Raw genomic sequence first — 18,782 nt, forward strand, 5'->3', positions numbered from 1 at the left:
AGTGAATTGGTTGTGAAAACCAGTTGTGTTTTGGTGCGCGCAGTACCCCCCATCTATTTTCAGCCCTAGGTACTTACGGCATCGGTTCGTGCAAAAATCGCGTAAAAACCCGTCAATAGCGCTTAAACCCCCGGTGTTTGGTGGCCCCTTTGTGCAAAACCTAGTCTTTTGGGCGGCGTTCGCGATGTTGGTGTGTTCGCACCGCGCATGGATCGGCTGAACGCGAGTATTTTGTGTCAAAGCAACCAGCTGATGGCGGGTGAAAATACTGGACTCGCTTGGCAGTTGTTCGATTTTCCGCGTCTTTCCGCCGATTCCTGCTAACTGTTTGTGGTTGTGGTGCGCGAGGCGGCCCCAGATCGGCGACTCGGCTTGCGTTCCCTCGACCGGGCTTTGGGCGTGCACCTTGTCATTGGAGGATGCGTTCGAAGGGGGCTGGTGCCGTTTGACGTAGACGTCCAGGTGAAATGTCGCGCGCGTAAACCGAGCCAGATCGAGTAGCCAGCATGTCGACCACGGCGTTCGTCGATCGGATCGATCCCTTCGCCAAGCGCTCGCTCAAGAAGAAGACGAAAAAGTCGCAAGGCAGCTCCAGGTACAGGAACTCGCAGGACGTGGAGCTGCAGCCGCTGCCGCTGCTCAAAGGTAGGCGGGGGCCCAAGGGCAAGGTCGCGACTGACCGCCGGCATCGATCCACGGGGGCTCCCTTGGCCGCCCCGAAAGGGGCTGCCAACTGACATTGTGGCATCAAAGGCCGGGCTTTGTGGCCGGACGTGGAAAACAAAAGTTTACCAATAAATGTCACTTGTCAAAATAAAGCGAGGTCAGGAACGTATATACGGAACTGTCATTTTATTTTTATTGATTTCTTGCTTCAATTGACAATTTTGCTTCAATTCATCGCAAATTGACGGTAATTTCATAGAAGTAGACGAAAATAAACTAATAATTCGGTTTTTCTGTGAAGAAATCAGGCAGTTTTGCCGTTTAAATGCCACTTGTAGTGTGCTATGGAAAACAAAAGTTGATACTTGACAATACGCAAAAAATGTCATTGCCAATATTGATTTTGACAAAATTATTCATAAATTTTTCGCGAAATTGTGCGACACGAGCGTGTTTTTGTGTTTTTTTTTTAGTTCTACTGGTAGTAAATATAATTCACTAATTAAAATATAACTGTTTTTTTATAAAACAAAAATAATTGTGTAATTGCATTATATTGAAATTAGATTGCATTTGGAATAATTCACTTCTTCTGCCCAGTTGTGCTAATTTTTACGGTAATTGTGGCGTATTGTAGTTCAAAAGAGCGAAAATTTGAACGTCCAAAACTGATTTTAAAAAGCGAATAAATGCAATAATTCTAAAAGCCTACATTTTACATCTACATTTTAAAGTGGCCTGCAGTCAAGGCCAAATGTGTCAAATCGGCATGTCGTGTATAATTTCAATTTTGGTTGATGGGCAACAAATAGTAAAATTAAACAAAAAAGTCAAAATTTTAAGATAGATTTGTTTAAATAGTTTTTTATGACATGATGAAAATTCATAGAATGCAAACATTTTGACAGAAAAATAATAAAACTTGAAATTAAACTTTTTGATATTCACCTAAAACTCTGAGCCTGGCCAAGTATAAAGCTTACTGGATTCCTGTTAATATTATAGTTAATTAATTTTTACTTGATTTATAGTTTTATTTGGAAAGTTCAAAGACTTAAAAGAGGTAAAACTCTATAGAAGACACATACTTAAGTATAATTGTTGTTAAAATAAATTACATATCTGTATATCTTATCTATGATATAATATCTCGTGTTTCTCCAGATTTTCTTTATTGAGTATTATTTTCAACTTCTATCCACCAAATAAATATAAAACTATTCATCAAAACTTATTGAAGCGTAAGAGTATATAAATTCCATCGTTTGAGGTGTTTATCAAATTTCTATCTTTATTTGTTCTGAGGATACAAGGCTAACTTGATTTTTTTTAAATGGCAAGAAGGGTCAAATTTAATATTTTTAAAAAGAGTATTTTTTTCTGAGTTATATGGTGTAACACATGCATATCTTACTTTAATATAAACTTAAAAAAAATATCGAACTAATAAAATTTTGAAAAATGTAAAATTTTGTCATTACTAAATTAAAACTAAAAATTCCTTACTTTGGCAGCACAATTTGGAACGAATTTTATAGTAAATTTTGATTTAGTAGACATTACAATAATAAGAAAAAAAAGTTGGATCTGATTTAGTTTCATTTATTTTAATGTAAAAAATCGAGTTAACAAATTTTGAAATTCGCAGTTTTTTTGTTATTTACTGTGATCGATTTATTGTTTTGGGCGAGATTTGCTGGAGTACAAGAGACGAGCCGCACAATTGGGTAAAGTTGCGTCGCCTCTAAACCGCATAATGACTTATTAGAGGTGTCTACACTTTGTTCAGGTGTGTCTCTTATTATTGATGAAACGATTACTCTCCAAGTTTGGAATATTGCCAACATTCTTTTATCAATTTCGCAGTTGTCGTCTTCGACAATATATCAATATTTTTAGCGTTATAATATAGTATATTTTTGTTGCGTTCTATTTTTATCCGCAAAATATTGAATGGAGGAAAAATCTCTCGTGTGCAACGATCCTGATCCTAAATATACAATTACATGAAATCGGGTCACCTAGATCAAGTAACCGAACTGAATGGATTTAGAAAACAAAAGAATTGGAAAATTGGTGCCAGGATTTTGATTTGATGATGACGATGACGTCAAGCACAAGTTTTAAAATAATTCTTGAATGAACGATGACGTCGAGACTTGTATGTTTTTCTCTTTAATTCGTGAGATATTTTCGAAACGACGTGTAGGTGAAGAGAAATTCTAAAAATAAAATGGCGTCGCGAAAAATTCGCACAACATCCGTTTTCATTGATGCTTCGTATTGTGATTATGAATTTTTTGCACTGTTCGAATAAGTGGATAATAAATCAGTTAATGTCTCTCGGGTGTTACAATAAGTCGATCGAAATAGTTTCAAGGCTCAAGCAATAATTCATCTTTCAAACAGAGCAATTGAATATTTAGCGCGTTTTTGTGTCGTTTCATTAGCACACTTGAATGAAATTTGTCAAACGAGGAGATAAATAATTAAATATTACGATTGTGAGCCTTGTGTGAATTATCATACACGTGGGAGTCCCTCCAGCGATCGATAAATTTCGAGTCGAGCGGCCAATGGTTTTGACGAATTTCGATTTGGTCATTGTTTCAGACGTCCCGGCATCCGAACAGGAGGAGTTGTTTATACGCAAACTTAGACAATGTTGTGTGCCATTCGATTTTATGGATCCGGTGGCGGATCTCAAAGGAAAAGAAGTGAAACGTTGTACTTTGAATGAACTAGTGGATTATATAACGGGCGGCAGGGGAGTTTTGACCGAACCCGTCTATCCAGAAATTATTAAAATGGTAAGTGGACAACAAATTCGAAGTTTCCTGGCACGGTGTGTTGGACAAGTGACAAGTGAATCATCAAGCAACGGATGATTGGGAGACGACACAAACTGTGTGTTTGTGTTGGGCAAAAAATTAAAAGGAAACACAAATCGATTTGTTGAGGAAATTGTCAACACCATTGTTTTCGAATTTTTTCCGGTGGAGTTTCTATTTTAAGTCGGACAGTTCGCTGTTTTAATGGAAAAGACCTGTAGCGCGTTTTTCTGAACTTGAACTACCTTGAGTGACTGTTGACAATAAACGACCGGGAATATTTATTTTGGCGCTCTTTAAAAAAATTGATTTTTGTTGAAATTTTGTTCCAGCGATCAATGCGCGGGTCTCGAGTCAAAGTAAATATTTTCGTTGCAGGTTTTCCAATTAATTCGGTTTGTTTGAGTGTGAGTGTGTCACACGTTTAATAATTGTTGGTTTTCTTGTGTGTAGATTTCGGCGAATCTTTTTCGAACACTGCCTCCCAGCGAAAATCCCGATTTCGATCCGGAAGAGGACGACCCCACGCTGGAAGCAAGTTGGCCGCATCTCCAACTAGTTTACGAATTCTTTTTGCGATTTTTGGAAAGTTCGGATTTTCAGCCGGCCATAGGAAAACGTGTGATTGATCAGAAGTTTGTTCTACAATTATTAGAATTATTCGATTCGGAAGATCCGAGAGAAAGGGATTTTCTAAAGACGGTGCTGCACCGCATTTATGGAAAGTTCCTCGGGCTAAGGGCCTTTATTCGCAAACAAATAAACAACATATTCCTTAGGTATTTATCGCACGATTTATTATTATATTTTCGTTAAAGTTTATCTCGCGCTTAATTAGTTCGCTCTCTCCTCTCGCCTGTTTTAAAAATTCCACGAAACGCGATAAATTTCAAGTTTGATGATAAAACTAACGAAATAACAACACGTTACGTATTGGCGTAAAAATTACGCAAACTATTGACCCCAGCGTTGTTGATTTATTTACATACGAGAACGTTGATTTTTTTCTTACCCTTGTTAAATATTTATTGAAATAAAAATCGACCATTGTGATGCAATAATTATGCAAATATTGATGTTTCAACGTGATGTGCGAGGAGAAAAAACAGATCAAGGACGTGACAAAAACCTCTACTCGTATTTCAATTAATTTCATTTATTATTCGGTGACGAAATTTAAAAGCGTGTGCAACAGGAAATACGAATCAAGAGACGGGACGTTTCTTCACAAATTGTTTTAATAGCAATAAAACGGTGATTTATCGTCGAGACGCAATTTTTTAATAAACGCTTGGAGAAAATTGCGTGGCCTAGTTATGCAACCATTTATACTAAAATCTAGTTCATTTTCTGACCAAAATTAAATTACATTGGCGATATTTACATGGTTAAATCTCACCAATATTTTTCGATTTTTATAAATAAACAAATTGTTGTAACTCAAAAAATGATAAATAGAATTAGGCTTTTTCAAGCCTTTAACTGTACACATTTTTGAGGAAAACTTAATTTCAAAGTTTCAGACCACTTTGCTTAGAAATTTAGGAAAACCTTTAATTTTTTCAGGTTCGTGTATGAGACTGAACATTTTAACGGCGTCGGTGAACTGTTGGAGATTTTGGGTTCGATCATAAACGGCTTTGCGTTACCATTGAAAGCCGAACACAAACAGTTCCTGGTGAAGGTGCTCATTCCTTTGCATAAGGTCAAGTGCCTGTCGTTGTATCACGCGCAGCTCGCCTATTGCGTGGTTCAATTTTTGGAGAAGGATCCGACGTTGACGGAACCAGTGGTTCGAGGTTTGCTCAAATACTGGCCGAAAACGTGTAGTCAAAAAGAGGTGATGTTTCTTGGTGAAATCGAAGAAGTATTGGATGTTATTGAACCGTCACAATTTACACGAATCCAGGAACCGTTGTTTAGACAAATCGCCAAATGCGTGTCTAGTCCACATTTTCAAGTAATTTATTTATTTGTTGTATTTTTTTTTAATTGAATTAATTGTGTGTTTGTGATTAGGTGGCCGAGCGTGCTTTGTATTTCTGGAACAACGAGTACATCATGTCGCTGATGGAAGAAAACAATCACGTAATAATGCCGATTATGTTTCCCGCATTGTATCGAATTTCGAAAGAGCATTGGAACCAAACTATAGTCGCACTTGTTTATAATGTGCTCAAGACTTTTATGGAAATGAATTCGAAGTTGTTTGATGAACTCACGGTTAGTTATAAAGCGGAAAGGCAAAAGTAAGTTTTAATTGATTCTGTTTTGAATTGATTGATTTATTTTGAATACGTTTGTCTAGAGAGAAAAAACGTGAGAAGGAACGAGACGAATTATGGAAAAAGTTAGCCGAACTCGAACTTAATCATAATAAAAATTTACCGGCACAAAATAATAGTCCTCCCAGCAAAAAGTGATACAACAGCCTAAAATTCCCCGCCCATTCATAGCATGGTAAGTGCAGACAATGGAGCATGCTTCCAACACCAAATTTTTTTAAAAATTATATTTTACTTCAATTTCCATTATTATTCATTGTGTAAAACTCGATTTTTCCGATTTTTGTAAAATTGTGATAGCAAATTTCTTGGAACAAATGAGCTCTGTCTACACTTTCGTTTTAAAAAACTTCGAGTTATCGAAATTTCAGGAGGAACGTTTTTCGTAACTAATGTCTGCTGAAATCGTGTGTAAAGTGGCGGAGATAGTCCACAATATGTGGACGCGTATATTGTTAGTTGCAGACTGATCATATTAAAAAATAACTCTCAAGGGCATTTAAGCGTTTTTGCACTTCTTAATTGTCGCTTATCTTCTTTATCATTTTTTAATAAAAATTTTGTTAAGTTGTTACTTATTTAATTAGGTCAAAGTCTACGGCTTTATGTTGTTTTGTTTTTTATTTATTTTATTAAGAAAATTGATTTTTAAATGGGTTGGGTTTATACTTAATGAATTGTAATCACACGGCAGATTAACTGATCCCGTGGCAAAATTTTTATTGATGTAGACAATATTTCTTATTGATTTCACTATTTCAAAACTAAAAAAATTATAAAACTTGTTTCAAATCATATTATTACGTTGTCTTATTATCGTTAATTTACAAGTTTTTAGCCTCGTTTAGGAGATTTCATTGCCAATTTATACAAAAAATTTGAAATTAGACAATATTTAAAGAAAAAAAATCCAAAACTAGACTGCCTATTTGAAGTGGGTTTATTAAGATGGTAATTTTTATAATTGTTCAATTTTACAAAAATCGGTGTTTTCGAGCTTTGAGAGTGTTAGTGTGGTCAGTTTTTGGTGTAGTGGCATATTTCAGTGTGAAAGGTGCCCCCGCACGTGGAGAGAGCCGTCGTCGTCGTCTCGTCATGAGCCGGAGTGTACATTAAAATTATCGTGAATGTCTACTACTAACAGTCTATCTATGGTGTTTTGTAGCTGTGAACAGCAGAACTATGTTAATAATGTGCTATAGTATAACTGGTCAACTGTAAATAGCTAAGCAGATGTGGTTACGGTTTGTGTTTGGACCGTGGTTGGTGACTTAGTGTATTTGATTTGAATAATAAATCGTTGAAAAAATTTCGTTGTGTTTTAAAACAAACAAGTGCCAAAGTTATTTTTTGCAGCTTTCGATGTCAGTTAACCGAAATAACTTTGGGCTGGAGGACCTAATCGACCAAAAAACAAACCAGTTAAAATTGTGTCACGTCCAAACACAGTTTTAACCACAGTTATTTTGTATGTGCTAATCGCACGATCGTGTGCCAGGAAGGGGCGAATGTAATATTTATGTACAGATGGCTGTATAACTTGAACTAATCGTAGGATAAGTTAGTCACTCATCTAGACTCGTTTTGTATTAGTTTCACGGATTGTTGTACAGTGCAATTTTTGTTTTGTTTTACTTTCTTCTTTATTTATTGCGAAGCAAAGGTCACAAATTATACAGCCAGGACTTTTCTATACAATGGTGCCACTTCACTACCAAACTTTTTTAGACGCACTGTTATGTTCACTTAGAGAAAGCTTTATATAAGGAAATATAGCAAGTTGTGTTTTAGATAGAAAATAATTAAGTTGTGCATGACGAGCTCGCTCAATTTCTAGCTGCGACCTGGAAATGTTATGTTCGTAGAGTTATGTTGTGATAAAACAATTCCAGAGAGGATCGGTAGCTCTACGAACACCGATGCATAACCTTTGCTGCTGTATGAAACAAACATTAGGGCCACACTATTACGCCCATCCCTCATTAGACTAAAGTATGTAATATATAACTAAAATCACTATAAATCTTGTAGATATATGAGAAATATATTGTTAAATTTCGATTGTTTTTCTCATAGGTTCTCGGACCGCTGTTCTGTTATTTTTCTTATTAAGATTTTGTGAGTGTAAAATGGAACATTTATAAACCTTTCATAGTAATTTCTATTGAGCTACTTATAAAAACCTCGTTATTGAGGATTATAGTAACTGCAGTTTGTGAATGTACGCACTGTTGTGCGTCAATAAATATTGTCATTTTGAATTTTTTTTTCTGTTTCACACTTCAAAACCTCAGTCAAGGTAAGTCGCCCGTTATGGTCACACAAATCAACAAATTATCAATTTACCTTCTACTTTATATTTTTACGAACGCTGCGAATACAGTTGAAGATACAATCAGTTTACTCACTTTCAGAGCTTTCTTTTTTAAAATTCGTCAAATCGTTGTTGGAATTAGTTTTTACCGCGGGTTTTTACTTATCATAATTTTTTTTGAGATATTGGCCAAATTTCAACAATTTATATTTTTTTTAAATTGTCTATTACTGATGCAAAAACCAGAAATAAAAATCAAGGTAAGTCACGTGTGATTTATTTTTATTACAGATGTCTTAGCACAGCCTCATAGCCCACAAATAGCGCCGCATTTACAGGGAAAGTCCTCATGACTATCGCAGGGGCGCCTTTAAAAAAAATCCCTAAACCGTCCCTTTGATACGATTTGTAAAAACAGTCGATCATTCCTTTATATTGAGGGTGATTGTAACTATCGGCCTGGATTCGGGACTTCACCACATCAAAGGGAATCACCAAAATCCAGGAAGCCACCCCTGCAGTGCCCCCAGCTATGGTCTGCTTGAGCATAAGGGGCACATGGCACTGCTCAAAATACGAATTTAAAGCCTCATAGGTCACCGTGTACAAACCGCTAGTGGGCACATCCCTGTAATCAATACAATTTTTGTGTTTTTATGACGAATAATTTACGTTGTCATGTGAAATGTCAAATGTCAAAAAATTTGAAATTACGGACGCAAAACGTGAAATATACCTGATAGCCATGGGGGCGAAGCCCCTGAAGAGCCCTCTGAACCCCCGATCCCGCACAATCCCGAAAAACGCGTCAATCGATCCCGTGTAAACCACCTCCGAGTGGCGTCTCCATGAGCCTTTGCCCTCCGTCTTGATTTGCATCAGCGTCTTGACCAGTTCAGCCGGACACACGAAAAGCGATTGAAAGAAGCCCCCAATTGTCCCGGCGATGAAAACGTGTCTTAGGGCATCGAAGTCGGTGTGCGAGACTTGGCGAGGTACGTAGTTTTCGTTGAAGACGTTCATTAAGTTGCCGTAAACGCCGAAAAGAATGGCGTTCGAGGGGCCGATGGTAAGTACAGGACATAGCATTCCTTTGAAGAAGCCGGGGATTCCCTCGTGCCGGAATGTGCGCGAAATGGCAACGAACAGCTTCGTGCCGAAGTTCTGTTGGCGCACTTTGATCGTGTCGAGGGGGTGGCCCACCACCACCCCACAGATGCCTGAAATTCGGGATTTTTTATTTCCAGAATGACCCACACAGTGGCACAGTTGTAATGTTGATTCTATAACATTTCAGTAGTTGTTTAAATGCAATTTCCATCTCAGAATAAACGTAATATTTAAAAAAATATAATTCAATTAAGAGCCCCCTCGTATTTTTGAGGCCCGATTTCTTAAAAAGCAGTTGAAATTACGTGCCTGTACCAATTTTCATGAACTTAATCAGTTCCGAAATGGTACAAATTCACAGTTAACGAATTCTTCATGACATAATGGTGGAGGCGCCGGGTAAATACCCGACCTCTTGGAAGCGACCCAACATTTCGAAATTTTATTATAATTTTTTGGGGTTTTGTGTGAAAAGTTAGCCTAGTTAGCTTCAACTAGCGTTCGTTAGAGAACATATTTTTACCTTTTCCGTATACAGGGTGAATGTTTATTTCCGAAATTTTCTCAGATGCAATGAAAAATTATTTCCTACACTAGTTAGTCTGTGCTTAAAAAAATTATGACATGTAATTTATAGTTAGGATAATTTTTCGTAGTCGGAAAAATCAACGACTTGACCGGAATTTGATTTGTCTAAGGATTCCAAATATGTAATCAGTTTTCATTTATCACTGCTAGTTTTCGAGATAATGACCAAAGTTTGCATGTTTTGTAATCGTCATTTACAAAAACCAGCCTAAAAGAGGGCCCCAGCCACGCGTGGCCCCCTAACCGTAGACAACAATGAATACACGCTGGAATGTCGCTAAAACGTCCATCGCGCATGCCCCTAATCTGGTGATGTGAATTTGTAAACAATGGAATTTCTGTTGTGACCAAAATGCAGTGTTTACAAGTGTTTTTCCCCATGACAAGACATAGAGTACCTCCGAACCATCCTGCAATGAAATCGGCGAACTTGAACGTCCCATCCATCGCTTGAGACGCCTCCGCCAGCCGCCGTCGCAAACCCTCATCGACTGGCCCTCAATTTTCAGCCGAAAATAGCCCGCAATTTGCACACCTGCTGACCATGCTATCGCGCAAAAACAAAGATTTGAAAACGATCAAGGAAGGGGTGGTCGGCAAATACGTGAAAAAAGACACCCCGCCCGAAATGCCAAGTGAGCGATTTTTTGACAAGTTGGACCTAACCTCACATCAAATTTTTCGCAGTCATTAACGTTTGGACAACCGAACCAAAAAGACGCCTCTCGAACCAGGGCCGTCAGTCGCTCCCCGCCAGCCTCACACGGGGGGCCAACCAGAGCAGCATCACCGTCCAGAAATTCGGGAACCAAAAAACCATCATCAGCTCTGGCCTGGGGGCGCACCAGGGGAAGTACACACCCAGCTCCTCAGTCCCGGATTTGGCCACCAGGTTTGCCAATCTGTCCACAAACGAAAACAATTCCCTTTACACGCCAAGCTCATCAGTGGCCCCACAACACATTTACATGAACCAACACATCAGTTCGTCATACAGTGACAATTCGGTGGTTCAAGCCCCCTTGAAGTGGGTTTTTTAATTGAATTTGTCGCTTCCAGAACGCCAATTACGTCGAAATTGATCAAATTTATCCACTCACTACGCAGGATAATAATTATAATAGCAGAAGTTCGCCGATTTATCAGAACACTGATGGGGCCCATAAGAGTCAAGACACGACCCCCATTTATAGCAATACGGGGGCCGAGCGCTACTCTAATCCTCTGCAAGGGATGACTTATGGTGAATCGCTCGCCCACCATTTGAGACACTCGCTGGGGCGCAATGAAAGCAGTACAGGTATTGGGTGTACAACTGGTTGCCTAGCTCGTTGTGTCAATTAATCATTATTACGGCACTTAGACGTTCTTGCTTTGATTATTTTTAAAAATTTGTTTGATTTTTAACAATCAATTATTTGCATAGTTAGGCGCTTGTTTTTAGATCAGTCTGAAGAGCTTCCGCTTCCGCCCGGCTGGTCCGTGGACTACACCCTCCGTGGTCGTAAGTACTACATCGACCACAATACCAAAACCACCCATTGGTCGCACCCCCTGGAGCGCGAGGGGCTTCCCACAGGATGGCAATGTGTCCATTCCCCCATTTACGGCATTTATTACGTCAAGTGGGTTTTTCCCCCAGTTAGACTCAAATCCAAATAATTTAATTGTAGTCACATTACGAAACAAGCTCAATACGAGCACCCTTGTCTAGTGCCTTGCTATAATTATCAGCCCGAGGTGCGGTATTTCAACCCCCCAAGAACGACACATTATCAGCCTCACAGCGTCCTGGTGCCGGCAAATCCCTACTTGTTAGAGGAGATTCCCCATTGGCTTAACGTCTATTTCAATGGTAAAACCACAATTAATTTTTGCTGTGTTAATTGTGAGTGTAACCGATTTTTTTGGTGTTTATTTTAGCGAGTCCGGATCTGGACCACAAATTAAAGTGGGACATGTTCCGGTTGCAAGACCTGGACTGTTACAACGGCATGCTGACGCGGCTTTATAAGCAGGAACTGCAGAACATTGTGATGCGGTACGAGACCTACAGGTCCGCATTGCTTGTCGAAATGGAGAAGTTTAGGAATAGTAGAAATGGGGCTGTGACTGGTCAATAAAATGTTCCTTTTTGTATTTTATTAACTAAGAAATGTGATTATTTATTCTTGTATCGCTTCAGACGCTTCATCAAACTCGTTATGGATGTCATAGTTAGTGACTTGCAGGCCTGAGACTTGTATCACTTTTGCGTCCTTAATGCCTAAAGTTCGAGCCCATTGTTGTGCTAAAGACACGAATAAACGCTTTATTTTTATTAACAAGTGTCTCATTTTACCTGGGGATAGGGACAATTCTTCCTCCGATTTGTACTTGCGGGCCCAGTCTGCATTGCCTTGGTACACCTGGTAAAGGACGAAGCCGAAGGCGTTCCACGCGGTTAACATGTAGAATATGGAAAGGCGCTGTTTCCACACGTGGGCCCGCTGCTCAGGGATCTGATTCGTGTGTCTTCTGATAAAATTACGCAACCAACGGGGGTTGAAGAGCGACATTTTGGGGTTATGTAACACGCAAAATCGGCGAGAAATAACACGTCGTGGAGTGGTTTGGGGCGAACTCTTGACGCGTTTAGTGTTTTTTTGGGCGATTCCAGCGGTTCGTTCTAGTGATAATCCCGGGTTTTTGCCATAAAATTAGAGGTTAGATGGCAGTTTCGGGCCCTACTTTACCGGCCGCGATTTGAAAAAATAAACAAAATGGCGTCCCTTTAAAAAGTATCAAAATTCGAAGTGAAATTTTCGTGTCACAGTCAATTAAAATACTATGAATAAGTAATTTCGGCGCAACGGACCCAAATGTGAGTAGAACGGGTGGAGTTTGCGGCCCAGTTTCATTGAAAAATCATGCCCATATTTGGCCGAAAGTCTAACCTAATTGTGCACTTTTTGCATCGACCGTTTTTTGAGCGAAGGTCGTTTTCCCCAGTTTCAGTTACCCATTACATTGGCCAAGATGGAAAAAAGTATCGGAGACAACGGCGACGAGATATCAACGTCAAGTGTGAGCAGTTCGGAGTCGATCAATTTCGCGTCAAAGTTGCCCCAAGCTGAATTAAATCGGTGAGTTTTGCCGCCGTTTCGGCCCTTTCACGCCCTAACGCGTCCCCAGTATCGCGTCCAAACCTATCGTGTTCTCCTGGCGCCCCCCAGACTTCCCCGAAGACTCCCTCGACAATGCCTCGTCCCAGTGCATGCTGTTCGACAGCCCCCTTTCGGAGGCGGAAAAGAGGTTCATAGCTCATAGAACCGGAAAAATCAAATTTGTTCAGGTTGTGCAATTACAGTCACGATTTATTGTTTTCTAGGTCTAGATTTATGGTCGAGGGGACAAAAACTGGAACTTTCTCTCCTCGCGCAATCTAACGGTTTTTGTCCCAATTTGTCGATAAAATTGCGCCTATATTTGGATGCAAAATCATGCACTGACTCATTCACCGAACGCATTTTTTAATTCGCACGCATTCGAAATATTTTAAAAATAGGCGTGACTAGAATAATGCGAAATTTTCCGCTCGGCTATTAAGCAACGAAAATTGAATCCTTTATTATCACTTTTTGTGATTTAAAATCAATAAATTGGGGAAAAAATAGTAGGCGAAGGTTCGATACGCAACTGTTCGTAACGTCGCCTACTATATTCATAGTTTTTGTTCGAAATTAATTAATTTTGTGGGCCAATTAGATGTTTTGACGATTTATTCACTCGGATATGACGTTATTATTTACACTGAGATTAGTAGATTACGAGTTCGGTTTCACTGCGTCAGGACCGTACTCAGTACATTTTTTCTTGAATTATACAACACGCATAATTGAATTTTTCTTACGTAAAATTTTATTTATAATTTTTTCTGAAAGTTGTTAAATCGTCTCTGGTCAGGTTGGCTAGAATTTCTCAAGGTTATAGAAATTTAAACAAATAAATGCCCTTTTATTTAATTATACATTGTACTACAAAATAAAAATCATGTAAAGTTAGACGGAAGAAACTGTTGATTTCTCGCTACTCCGATTACCTGAACTGCCGGATTTTGCCCGGAAACCACCACGAATCGACAAAATATAGCTCGGAAACTACTTTTGGAATAACTTAACTCAAACGCAACCCTAATTCTCACGCGATTTTACAACCAAAAACCCTCATTTATAAAGTTTTTCTATTTTTAAAACTGCATAATAATAATTGACTTTTAACTCCTGAACAAATTTGTTTCTTTTGTCGCAATTTTTTTCGATTAAATTTTTTCGTCGCTCGCCAGCAAAGTGATAACCCAAGAACCGACAGTGCCCCCCGACACGTGGCTCCTCGGTGGCACCCTCGGCAATCGTCACGCAACTCTAGTTTTTAAAAGTTCAGCTCTGGCAAACTGTACTCAAAAATCAATTCAAGAAAAACCAGGCCACAAACTTCACATCACGTACAAAGTACTTCAAGCCGAAACGAAACTCCTTTCAAAGTTATTGGAATGTCATGGAATCGTTGAAGTTGCACCGAACTCGTCCGATTTTAATCTTTTATGGACGGGTTCGCACCCGAAACCGGGCGCTTTGCGATCGTTAGCCCCCCATCAGCGGGTCAATCATTTTCCACGCTCTTACGAATTGACCAGGAAAGACAGATTGTATAAAAATATCGAGCGGATGCAGCACTGCAAAGGCTACAAACATTTCGATTTTATTCCGCAAACTTTTGTAATGCCGACCGAATTTGGGGAGTTGTGCTCGACGCATCATCGCATCAAGGGGCCCTGGATAGTCAAGCCAGTGGCGTCGAGTCGGGGGCGAGGTGGGAAAGTAAAGATTTTTGGCGATTTTTTGCGAATCAATCGAGATTTTAGGTATTTTTATTGTCGAAACACCAAATCAAGTGCCTCTGGAAGAGCCGGTCGTTGTGGCCAAGTATATATCGCGACCGTTGCTTGTCGCTGGTCACAAATGTGATTTGCGATTATACGTCGCTGTTACGTCGTTTGATCCTTTGCTTGTTTATATTTACGAAGAAGGTTTAGTCAGATTTGCTACCGTCAAGTACGATTCTAGTCATAAACAGCTGTGGAATCCCTGTATGCATCTGTGTAATTATAGCATAAATAAGTATCATAGTGATTATGTCAAGTAAGTATATAATGCGTCGAAATAACGTGTTTTGGATTAGTCATTTCGTTGGCAATTGTTTGAGGTTCGCTGGCGGTTTTTTAACAAATTAGTCTGAAGTAAATATTTTCAAGCTGCGAAACAGATGTTTTTGTTTGCCACACGTAATTTATGAGCACGAAAAAAGTAATTACGAAATAATGATTTTTAATTTCTCAATTTAAAAACAAGTATTTTTTTAATCATTTGACCTAATCTAAATAACATGTTTAAACTTCAAAAAGCACCAGTTTTGATTCAATTCGGGCCACTGTCTGGCCAATGAGAAATTATTTAAATCGAAAAATTCGAAAATAACTTCTCTGGGTAATGTCACGTAATGTTTTGAAGGAATTTTCAAGAAATAAATGTGTTTTTACATGTTAGATGTGATTGTTTTTGACTAATTTTTGATAATGATAGACGAAAATTTGAAGCACGCCTGTTTGCTCGTATTGATTGCAGTTCGCAGCTATAATTTTTTATTCATATTAGGCACGCCACTAATTGCTAATTACATCTCGTCCAACATTTGAGGTCACCTTTCATAACACCATAATTTCGACCGATGAATTGCAAAAAGCGAAATATGTAATATCAATAAAACACCACTTGCAGCCATTCCCACATGAAATATCGAGCTTTCGCGTTACAAGCACGCGACAAATTGTCCCCATTTTCTCCCGACGAAATAAATCTTTATCGCTCCTCAAACTGGAAGCACCCCTGAGTAGTTTTCTTGACTCGAATTACAAACAAATCGTGACTCATTGGAGTAGTGTCACGGATTCGTGCCCGACTTTATTTAATCCAAAACACGAACCACTCAGAATTCTCATTAGTCATAATAATGCAAGTAAAAATTCGGTAGATCGGACGACCCGAGCGCCGAAAACGTGGGTCATAAGTGGACACTGAGTGCCCTTTTGCGACATTTGAAAGCCGAGGGGAAAAACACGGCGGTTTTAATGTCACAGGTCGAGGATTTGGTCATTAAGGCCATCCTGGCATCGGCCAACTCGATCATTTCGGCCTGCAAAATGTTCGTCCCGAATCCGAACAACTGTTTCGGTTGGTTTTAAAAAATAATCCACAAAAAATTAATCACGTGTTTGTAGAACTGTACGGATTTGATATTTTGATTGATGCCAACTTAAAGCCGTGGCTTTTGGAAGTGAATCTATCGCCTTCTTTGGGCTGCGACAGCCCGCTAGACGTGCGATTGAAATCGGCCATGTTGTCTGATCTTTTAACACTTGTGGGAATCCCCGCAGTTGACCCGATTCTACGGCCCACAACCAACAGTCTCACATCGGCCAGTATTAAATCAAGTAGTCGAGTCAAGCTTGGACATGTATGGTTTCTGGGATTCACAGTTTTGGGGATTTTCGGTTTGTTTTTTAGTGCCGGAGGGTTCATTCGGCCGATGGCTTGAGCAGTACTTTACCGAGGAAAAATTCTTCGATCCACGGCGATCGGCTATCGTCGAGTGCTTTAACGCTAACACCCGAAGAAACACGAGCGATTAAATTGGCCAAAAGTCAGTTTGAACGCCGAGGCGGCTTTGTCAGGATTTTCCCGGCCCTTGACAGTTGGGCGAAATATTCGCAGTATTTAGGTGAAGTTTAATTAATTTCCTTGCGTGATTAAATCGCGTGAAGTGAGTTTTGTCAGTTTAATAGTTTCACGAAACGATCGTGTCACAGCTAAATCAGCTAATTGGTTAATTGCAGTCACGTGACTTTGATATTGTAGATCCGGCCACCGGTATCCCGATCTCTGGCAATAACAACTCCTACACGAGTTATAACCTATCCGGTGCCCACAATTACAACTTGTTACTTTACACACATTTGTTTCCCGATGCACCTGTCAATACAAAACTGACGGATAGGTCAAGTCTGAGGTATAGTTCGTTGGACCGGAAACGCGACCTCTCATTGGACAGCCACACAGGTGTGAAACACTCGGCTTCGGCTCGGGTGCTAAATATTTGAATTTGTGTTATTTGAAGGCTCGTCATTGGCGCGTCAAGACCGATACGAGCGTCAGTTGAGCCAAGGACATCGACAATCACTTGCCCCCCAAAAACAACTAAAAGAGGGGCGTTCGATTGAGTTGCGCAAGCAAATCGTTGACATGTTGAGAAATGGCAAAAAAATGACGTAATTTGGGAGTAATTTTTTATTTTTGTTATTTTTTGGGCATTTTTAGGCAAAGCGAGACTCGGAAGACTTTCAGTCATTACTTAGTGTGTGTGTTACGCCGGATTTCCTCAGGGCCGGACCAGGAGGACCACATGGAAATCGTGTTGAAGTTTTTGCAGAAGGCGTCAAGTTATCTGCGGACGCCTTACCAAGTCAAGGTTTGTGGTAATTTTGGTGTGTCAGGTTGGTAGTGGTGTTTGCAGACGCCCAGCCAGAGCCTGGATTACAAGGATAGGGCGGCCGTGGTTGCGAAACAATTGAACGATTTCCTGTACTTGTACAATCGGGAGACGGAGCTGTTTGTTGATAAGACGGAAAAGCCGAGCCAGATTCCGGCCAAACTGTATGCCGAGTTTTTGGAAAATGCAAGGTAGGGATTGTTGGCTTGGCCAACCGCAGCTGAGTCGCAAACCTTTGCAGGGAGTGCGATCTGGAGGAGATTTTGGTGCACCAGACGACGCAGACAGTGCCAACGCACGGGGGCAGGACGGGGTTCCAGGGGGTGCTGAAGTGCATCCCCAACGTGCCCAAGTCGTGCGGCCTGAAGCCCCCGTACAAGACAACGACGAAGGGCAAGGGCGTCAAGGTGGCGTCCTTGTCTTGATTGTTTTGCACTTGTTCGTAATTTGTCGGAATAATACTCTTGGTTGAGACTTGTTGATTTATTCTAGTTTTTAAGGGTTTTGGTTCGTTTGAATGTTTATTTTTCTATTATTACCAAAGTTCATTCCAAGCCATTTTTTTTTGATTGAGTACAATTTTTCAACGAAACCAGTGATAATGAATGTACTTTGCTTACAACTAAGCTGCTGCCAAATAAATATTTTTCATACGTAAAATCACGTGTAGTGACTAGGAATTTTTACACTCGTATTGTGATATGAATGGAAGTGCTTGAGCTATTTTCGATACTTGTTACACTGCTGTTTGACGGTTTTTCTACATTTAAGAGTACTTAGGTCTTGCTCAAATTTTTGCCTAAACTTTGTTGGTTTTTTTTCTAGTGACTGGACGTTAGGTAGGAACAGATTTTGTACACTACTAGTTTTACACTTTGAGCACAAGCAATGTTGTTGTGGTTGGTCGTTGTTTCGCTTAATAAAACTCTGAAATTACCGTCGTATTTTTTTACCTACAAATAAAACCTTCCCGTCCTTGATAGTTCCGTTAACGTCGGCAGAGAGCGCAAGTTGCAATGAGTTTAAAAAAATAGTTATTCTAGGATAACGGTTAGCACAAGGCAAACAGAAAAATACAAGCAGATAGAGCACTAAATTTTCAATAGTAAGACAAACAATGCAAAAATTTTATCGTAAATTATACTTAAAAAAAGTTCAAAATTTTTATTTTTATATTAATTTTTAATTTTTTTATTAAGTTTTTATTCCTTTTGCTTTGTTATTTTGGATTTATAAATATTTTGGAATTACATAAATTAAACTCATTTTCAATACGTCTAGTTTGTACGCTCAAATTATAGCAGGAAGTGAACGTATTGATAATTATTTAAATAACGATCACAATCCAATCTCAAATATATAACTTTATTTTAATTATTAATCTTGTTGACAATTACTAAATAA

General features: G+C 39.3%; 5 protein-coding genes across 7 annotated transcripts; 3 read left to right on the forward strand and 2 right to left on the reverse strand.

The window, feature by feature from the left end:
- Positions 1 to 27: 27 nt before the first annotated feature.
- On the forward strand, positions 28 to 8,043 carry wdb (widerborst). Of its 2 annotated transcripts, none has more exons than XM_064355901.1 (7): positions 28 to 645; positions 3,280 to 3,476; positions 3,951 to 4,276; positions 5,064 to 5,457; positions 5,517 to 5,746; positions 5,806 to 5,957; positions 6,816 to 8,043. In XM_064355901.1, exons 1-6 carry the CDS (start codon positions 507 to 509, stop codon positions 5,918 to 5,920), a joined length of 1,401 nt encoding a protein of 466 aa, XP_064211971.1. In that variant the 5' UTR covers positions 28 to 506; the 3' UTR covers positions 5,921 to 5,957; positions 6,816 to 8,043. The 2 variants fall into 2 exon arrangements, with proteins under 2 accessions (XP_064211971.1, XP_971164.2); XM_966071.5 differs by having other exon boundaries at positions 29 to 645; positions 6,829 to 8,043.
- Positions 8,044 to 8,357: 314 nt separating this feature from the next.
- LOC659732 (uncharacterized protein) lies at positions 8,358 to 10,332 on the reverse strand. The gene is made up of 3 exons (XM_015981393.2): positions 10,193 to 10,332; positions 8,833 to 9,316; positions 8,358 to 8,724 (listed from the first exon to the last, which is right to left on the reverse strand). The coding sequence occupies exons 1-3, from the start codon at positions 10,239 to 10,241 to the stop codon at positions 8,382 to 8,384; spliced, it is 876 nt and encodes a 291-aa protein (XP_015836879.2). The 5' UTR covers positions 10,242 to 10,332; the 3' UTR covers positions 8,358 to 8,381.
- Positions 10,294 to 12,121, forward strand: sav (salvador). The gene is made up of 6 exons (XM_965946.5): positions 10,294 to 10,429; positions 10,482 to 10,801; positions 10,854 to 11,094; positions 11,239 to 11,419; positions 11,468 to 11,649; positions 11,718 to 12,121. Exons 1-6 carry the CDS (start codon positions 10,339 to 10,341, stop codon positions 11,915 to 11,917), a joined length of 1,215 nt encoding a protein of 404 aa, XP_971039.1. The 5' UTR covers positions 10,294 to 10,338; the 3' UTR covers positions 11,918 to 12,121.
- On the reverse strand, positions 11,922 to 12,352 carry LOC659596 (uncharacterized protein). The gene is made up of 2 exons (XM_965888.4): positions 12,136 to 12,352; positions 11,922 to 12,084 (listed from the first exon to the last, which is right to left on the reverse strand). Exons 1-2 carry the CDS (start codon positions 12,350 to 12,352, stop codon positions 11,960 to 11,962), a joined length of 342 nt encoding a protein of 113 aa, XP_970981.1. The 3' UTR covers positions 11,922 to 11,959.
- Positions 12,353 to 12,516: 164 nt separating this feature from the next.
- TTLL5 (Tubulin tyrosine ligase-like 5) lies at positions 12,517 to 18,315 on the forward strand. 2 transcript variants are annotated; one of them, XM_008197188.3, is made up of 13 exons: positions 12,517 to 12,657; positions 12,786 to 12,919; positions 12,969 to 13,088; positions 14,119 to 14,645; positions 14,698 to 14,974; positions 15,864 to 16,063; positions 16,111 to 16,346; positions 16,397 to 16,610; positions 16,748 to 16,948; positions 17,007 to 17,157; positions 17,207 to 17,357; positions 17,403 to 17,569; positions 17,620 to 18,315. In XM_008197188.3, exons 2-13 carry the CDS (start codon positions 12,813 to 12,815, stop codon positions 17,801 to 17,803), a joined length of 2,535 nt encoding a protein of 844 aa, XP_008195410.1. In that variant the 5' UTR covers positions 12,517 to 12,657; positions 12,786 to 12,812; the 3' UTR covers positions 17,804 to 18,315. The 2 variants fall into 2 exon arrangements, with proteins under 2 accessions (XP_008195410.1, XP_008195411.1); XM_008197189.3 differs by lacking the exon at positions 12,969 to 13,088.
- Positions 18,316 to 18,782: the final 467 nt, after the last annotated feature.

This window comes from Tribolium castaneum, chromosome 3, assembly GCF_031307605.1.
Source record: "Tribolium castaneum strain GA2 chromosome 3, icTriCast1.1, whole genome shotgun sequence".
Classification (NCBI taxonomy): domain Eukaryota; kingdom Metazoa; phylum Arthropoda; class Insecta; order Coleoptera; family Tenebrionidae; genus Tribolium; species Tribolium castaneum.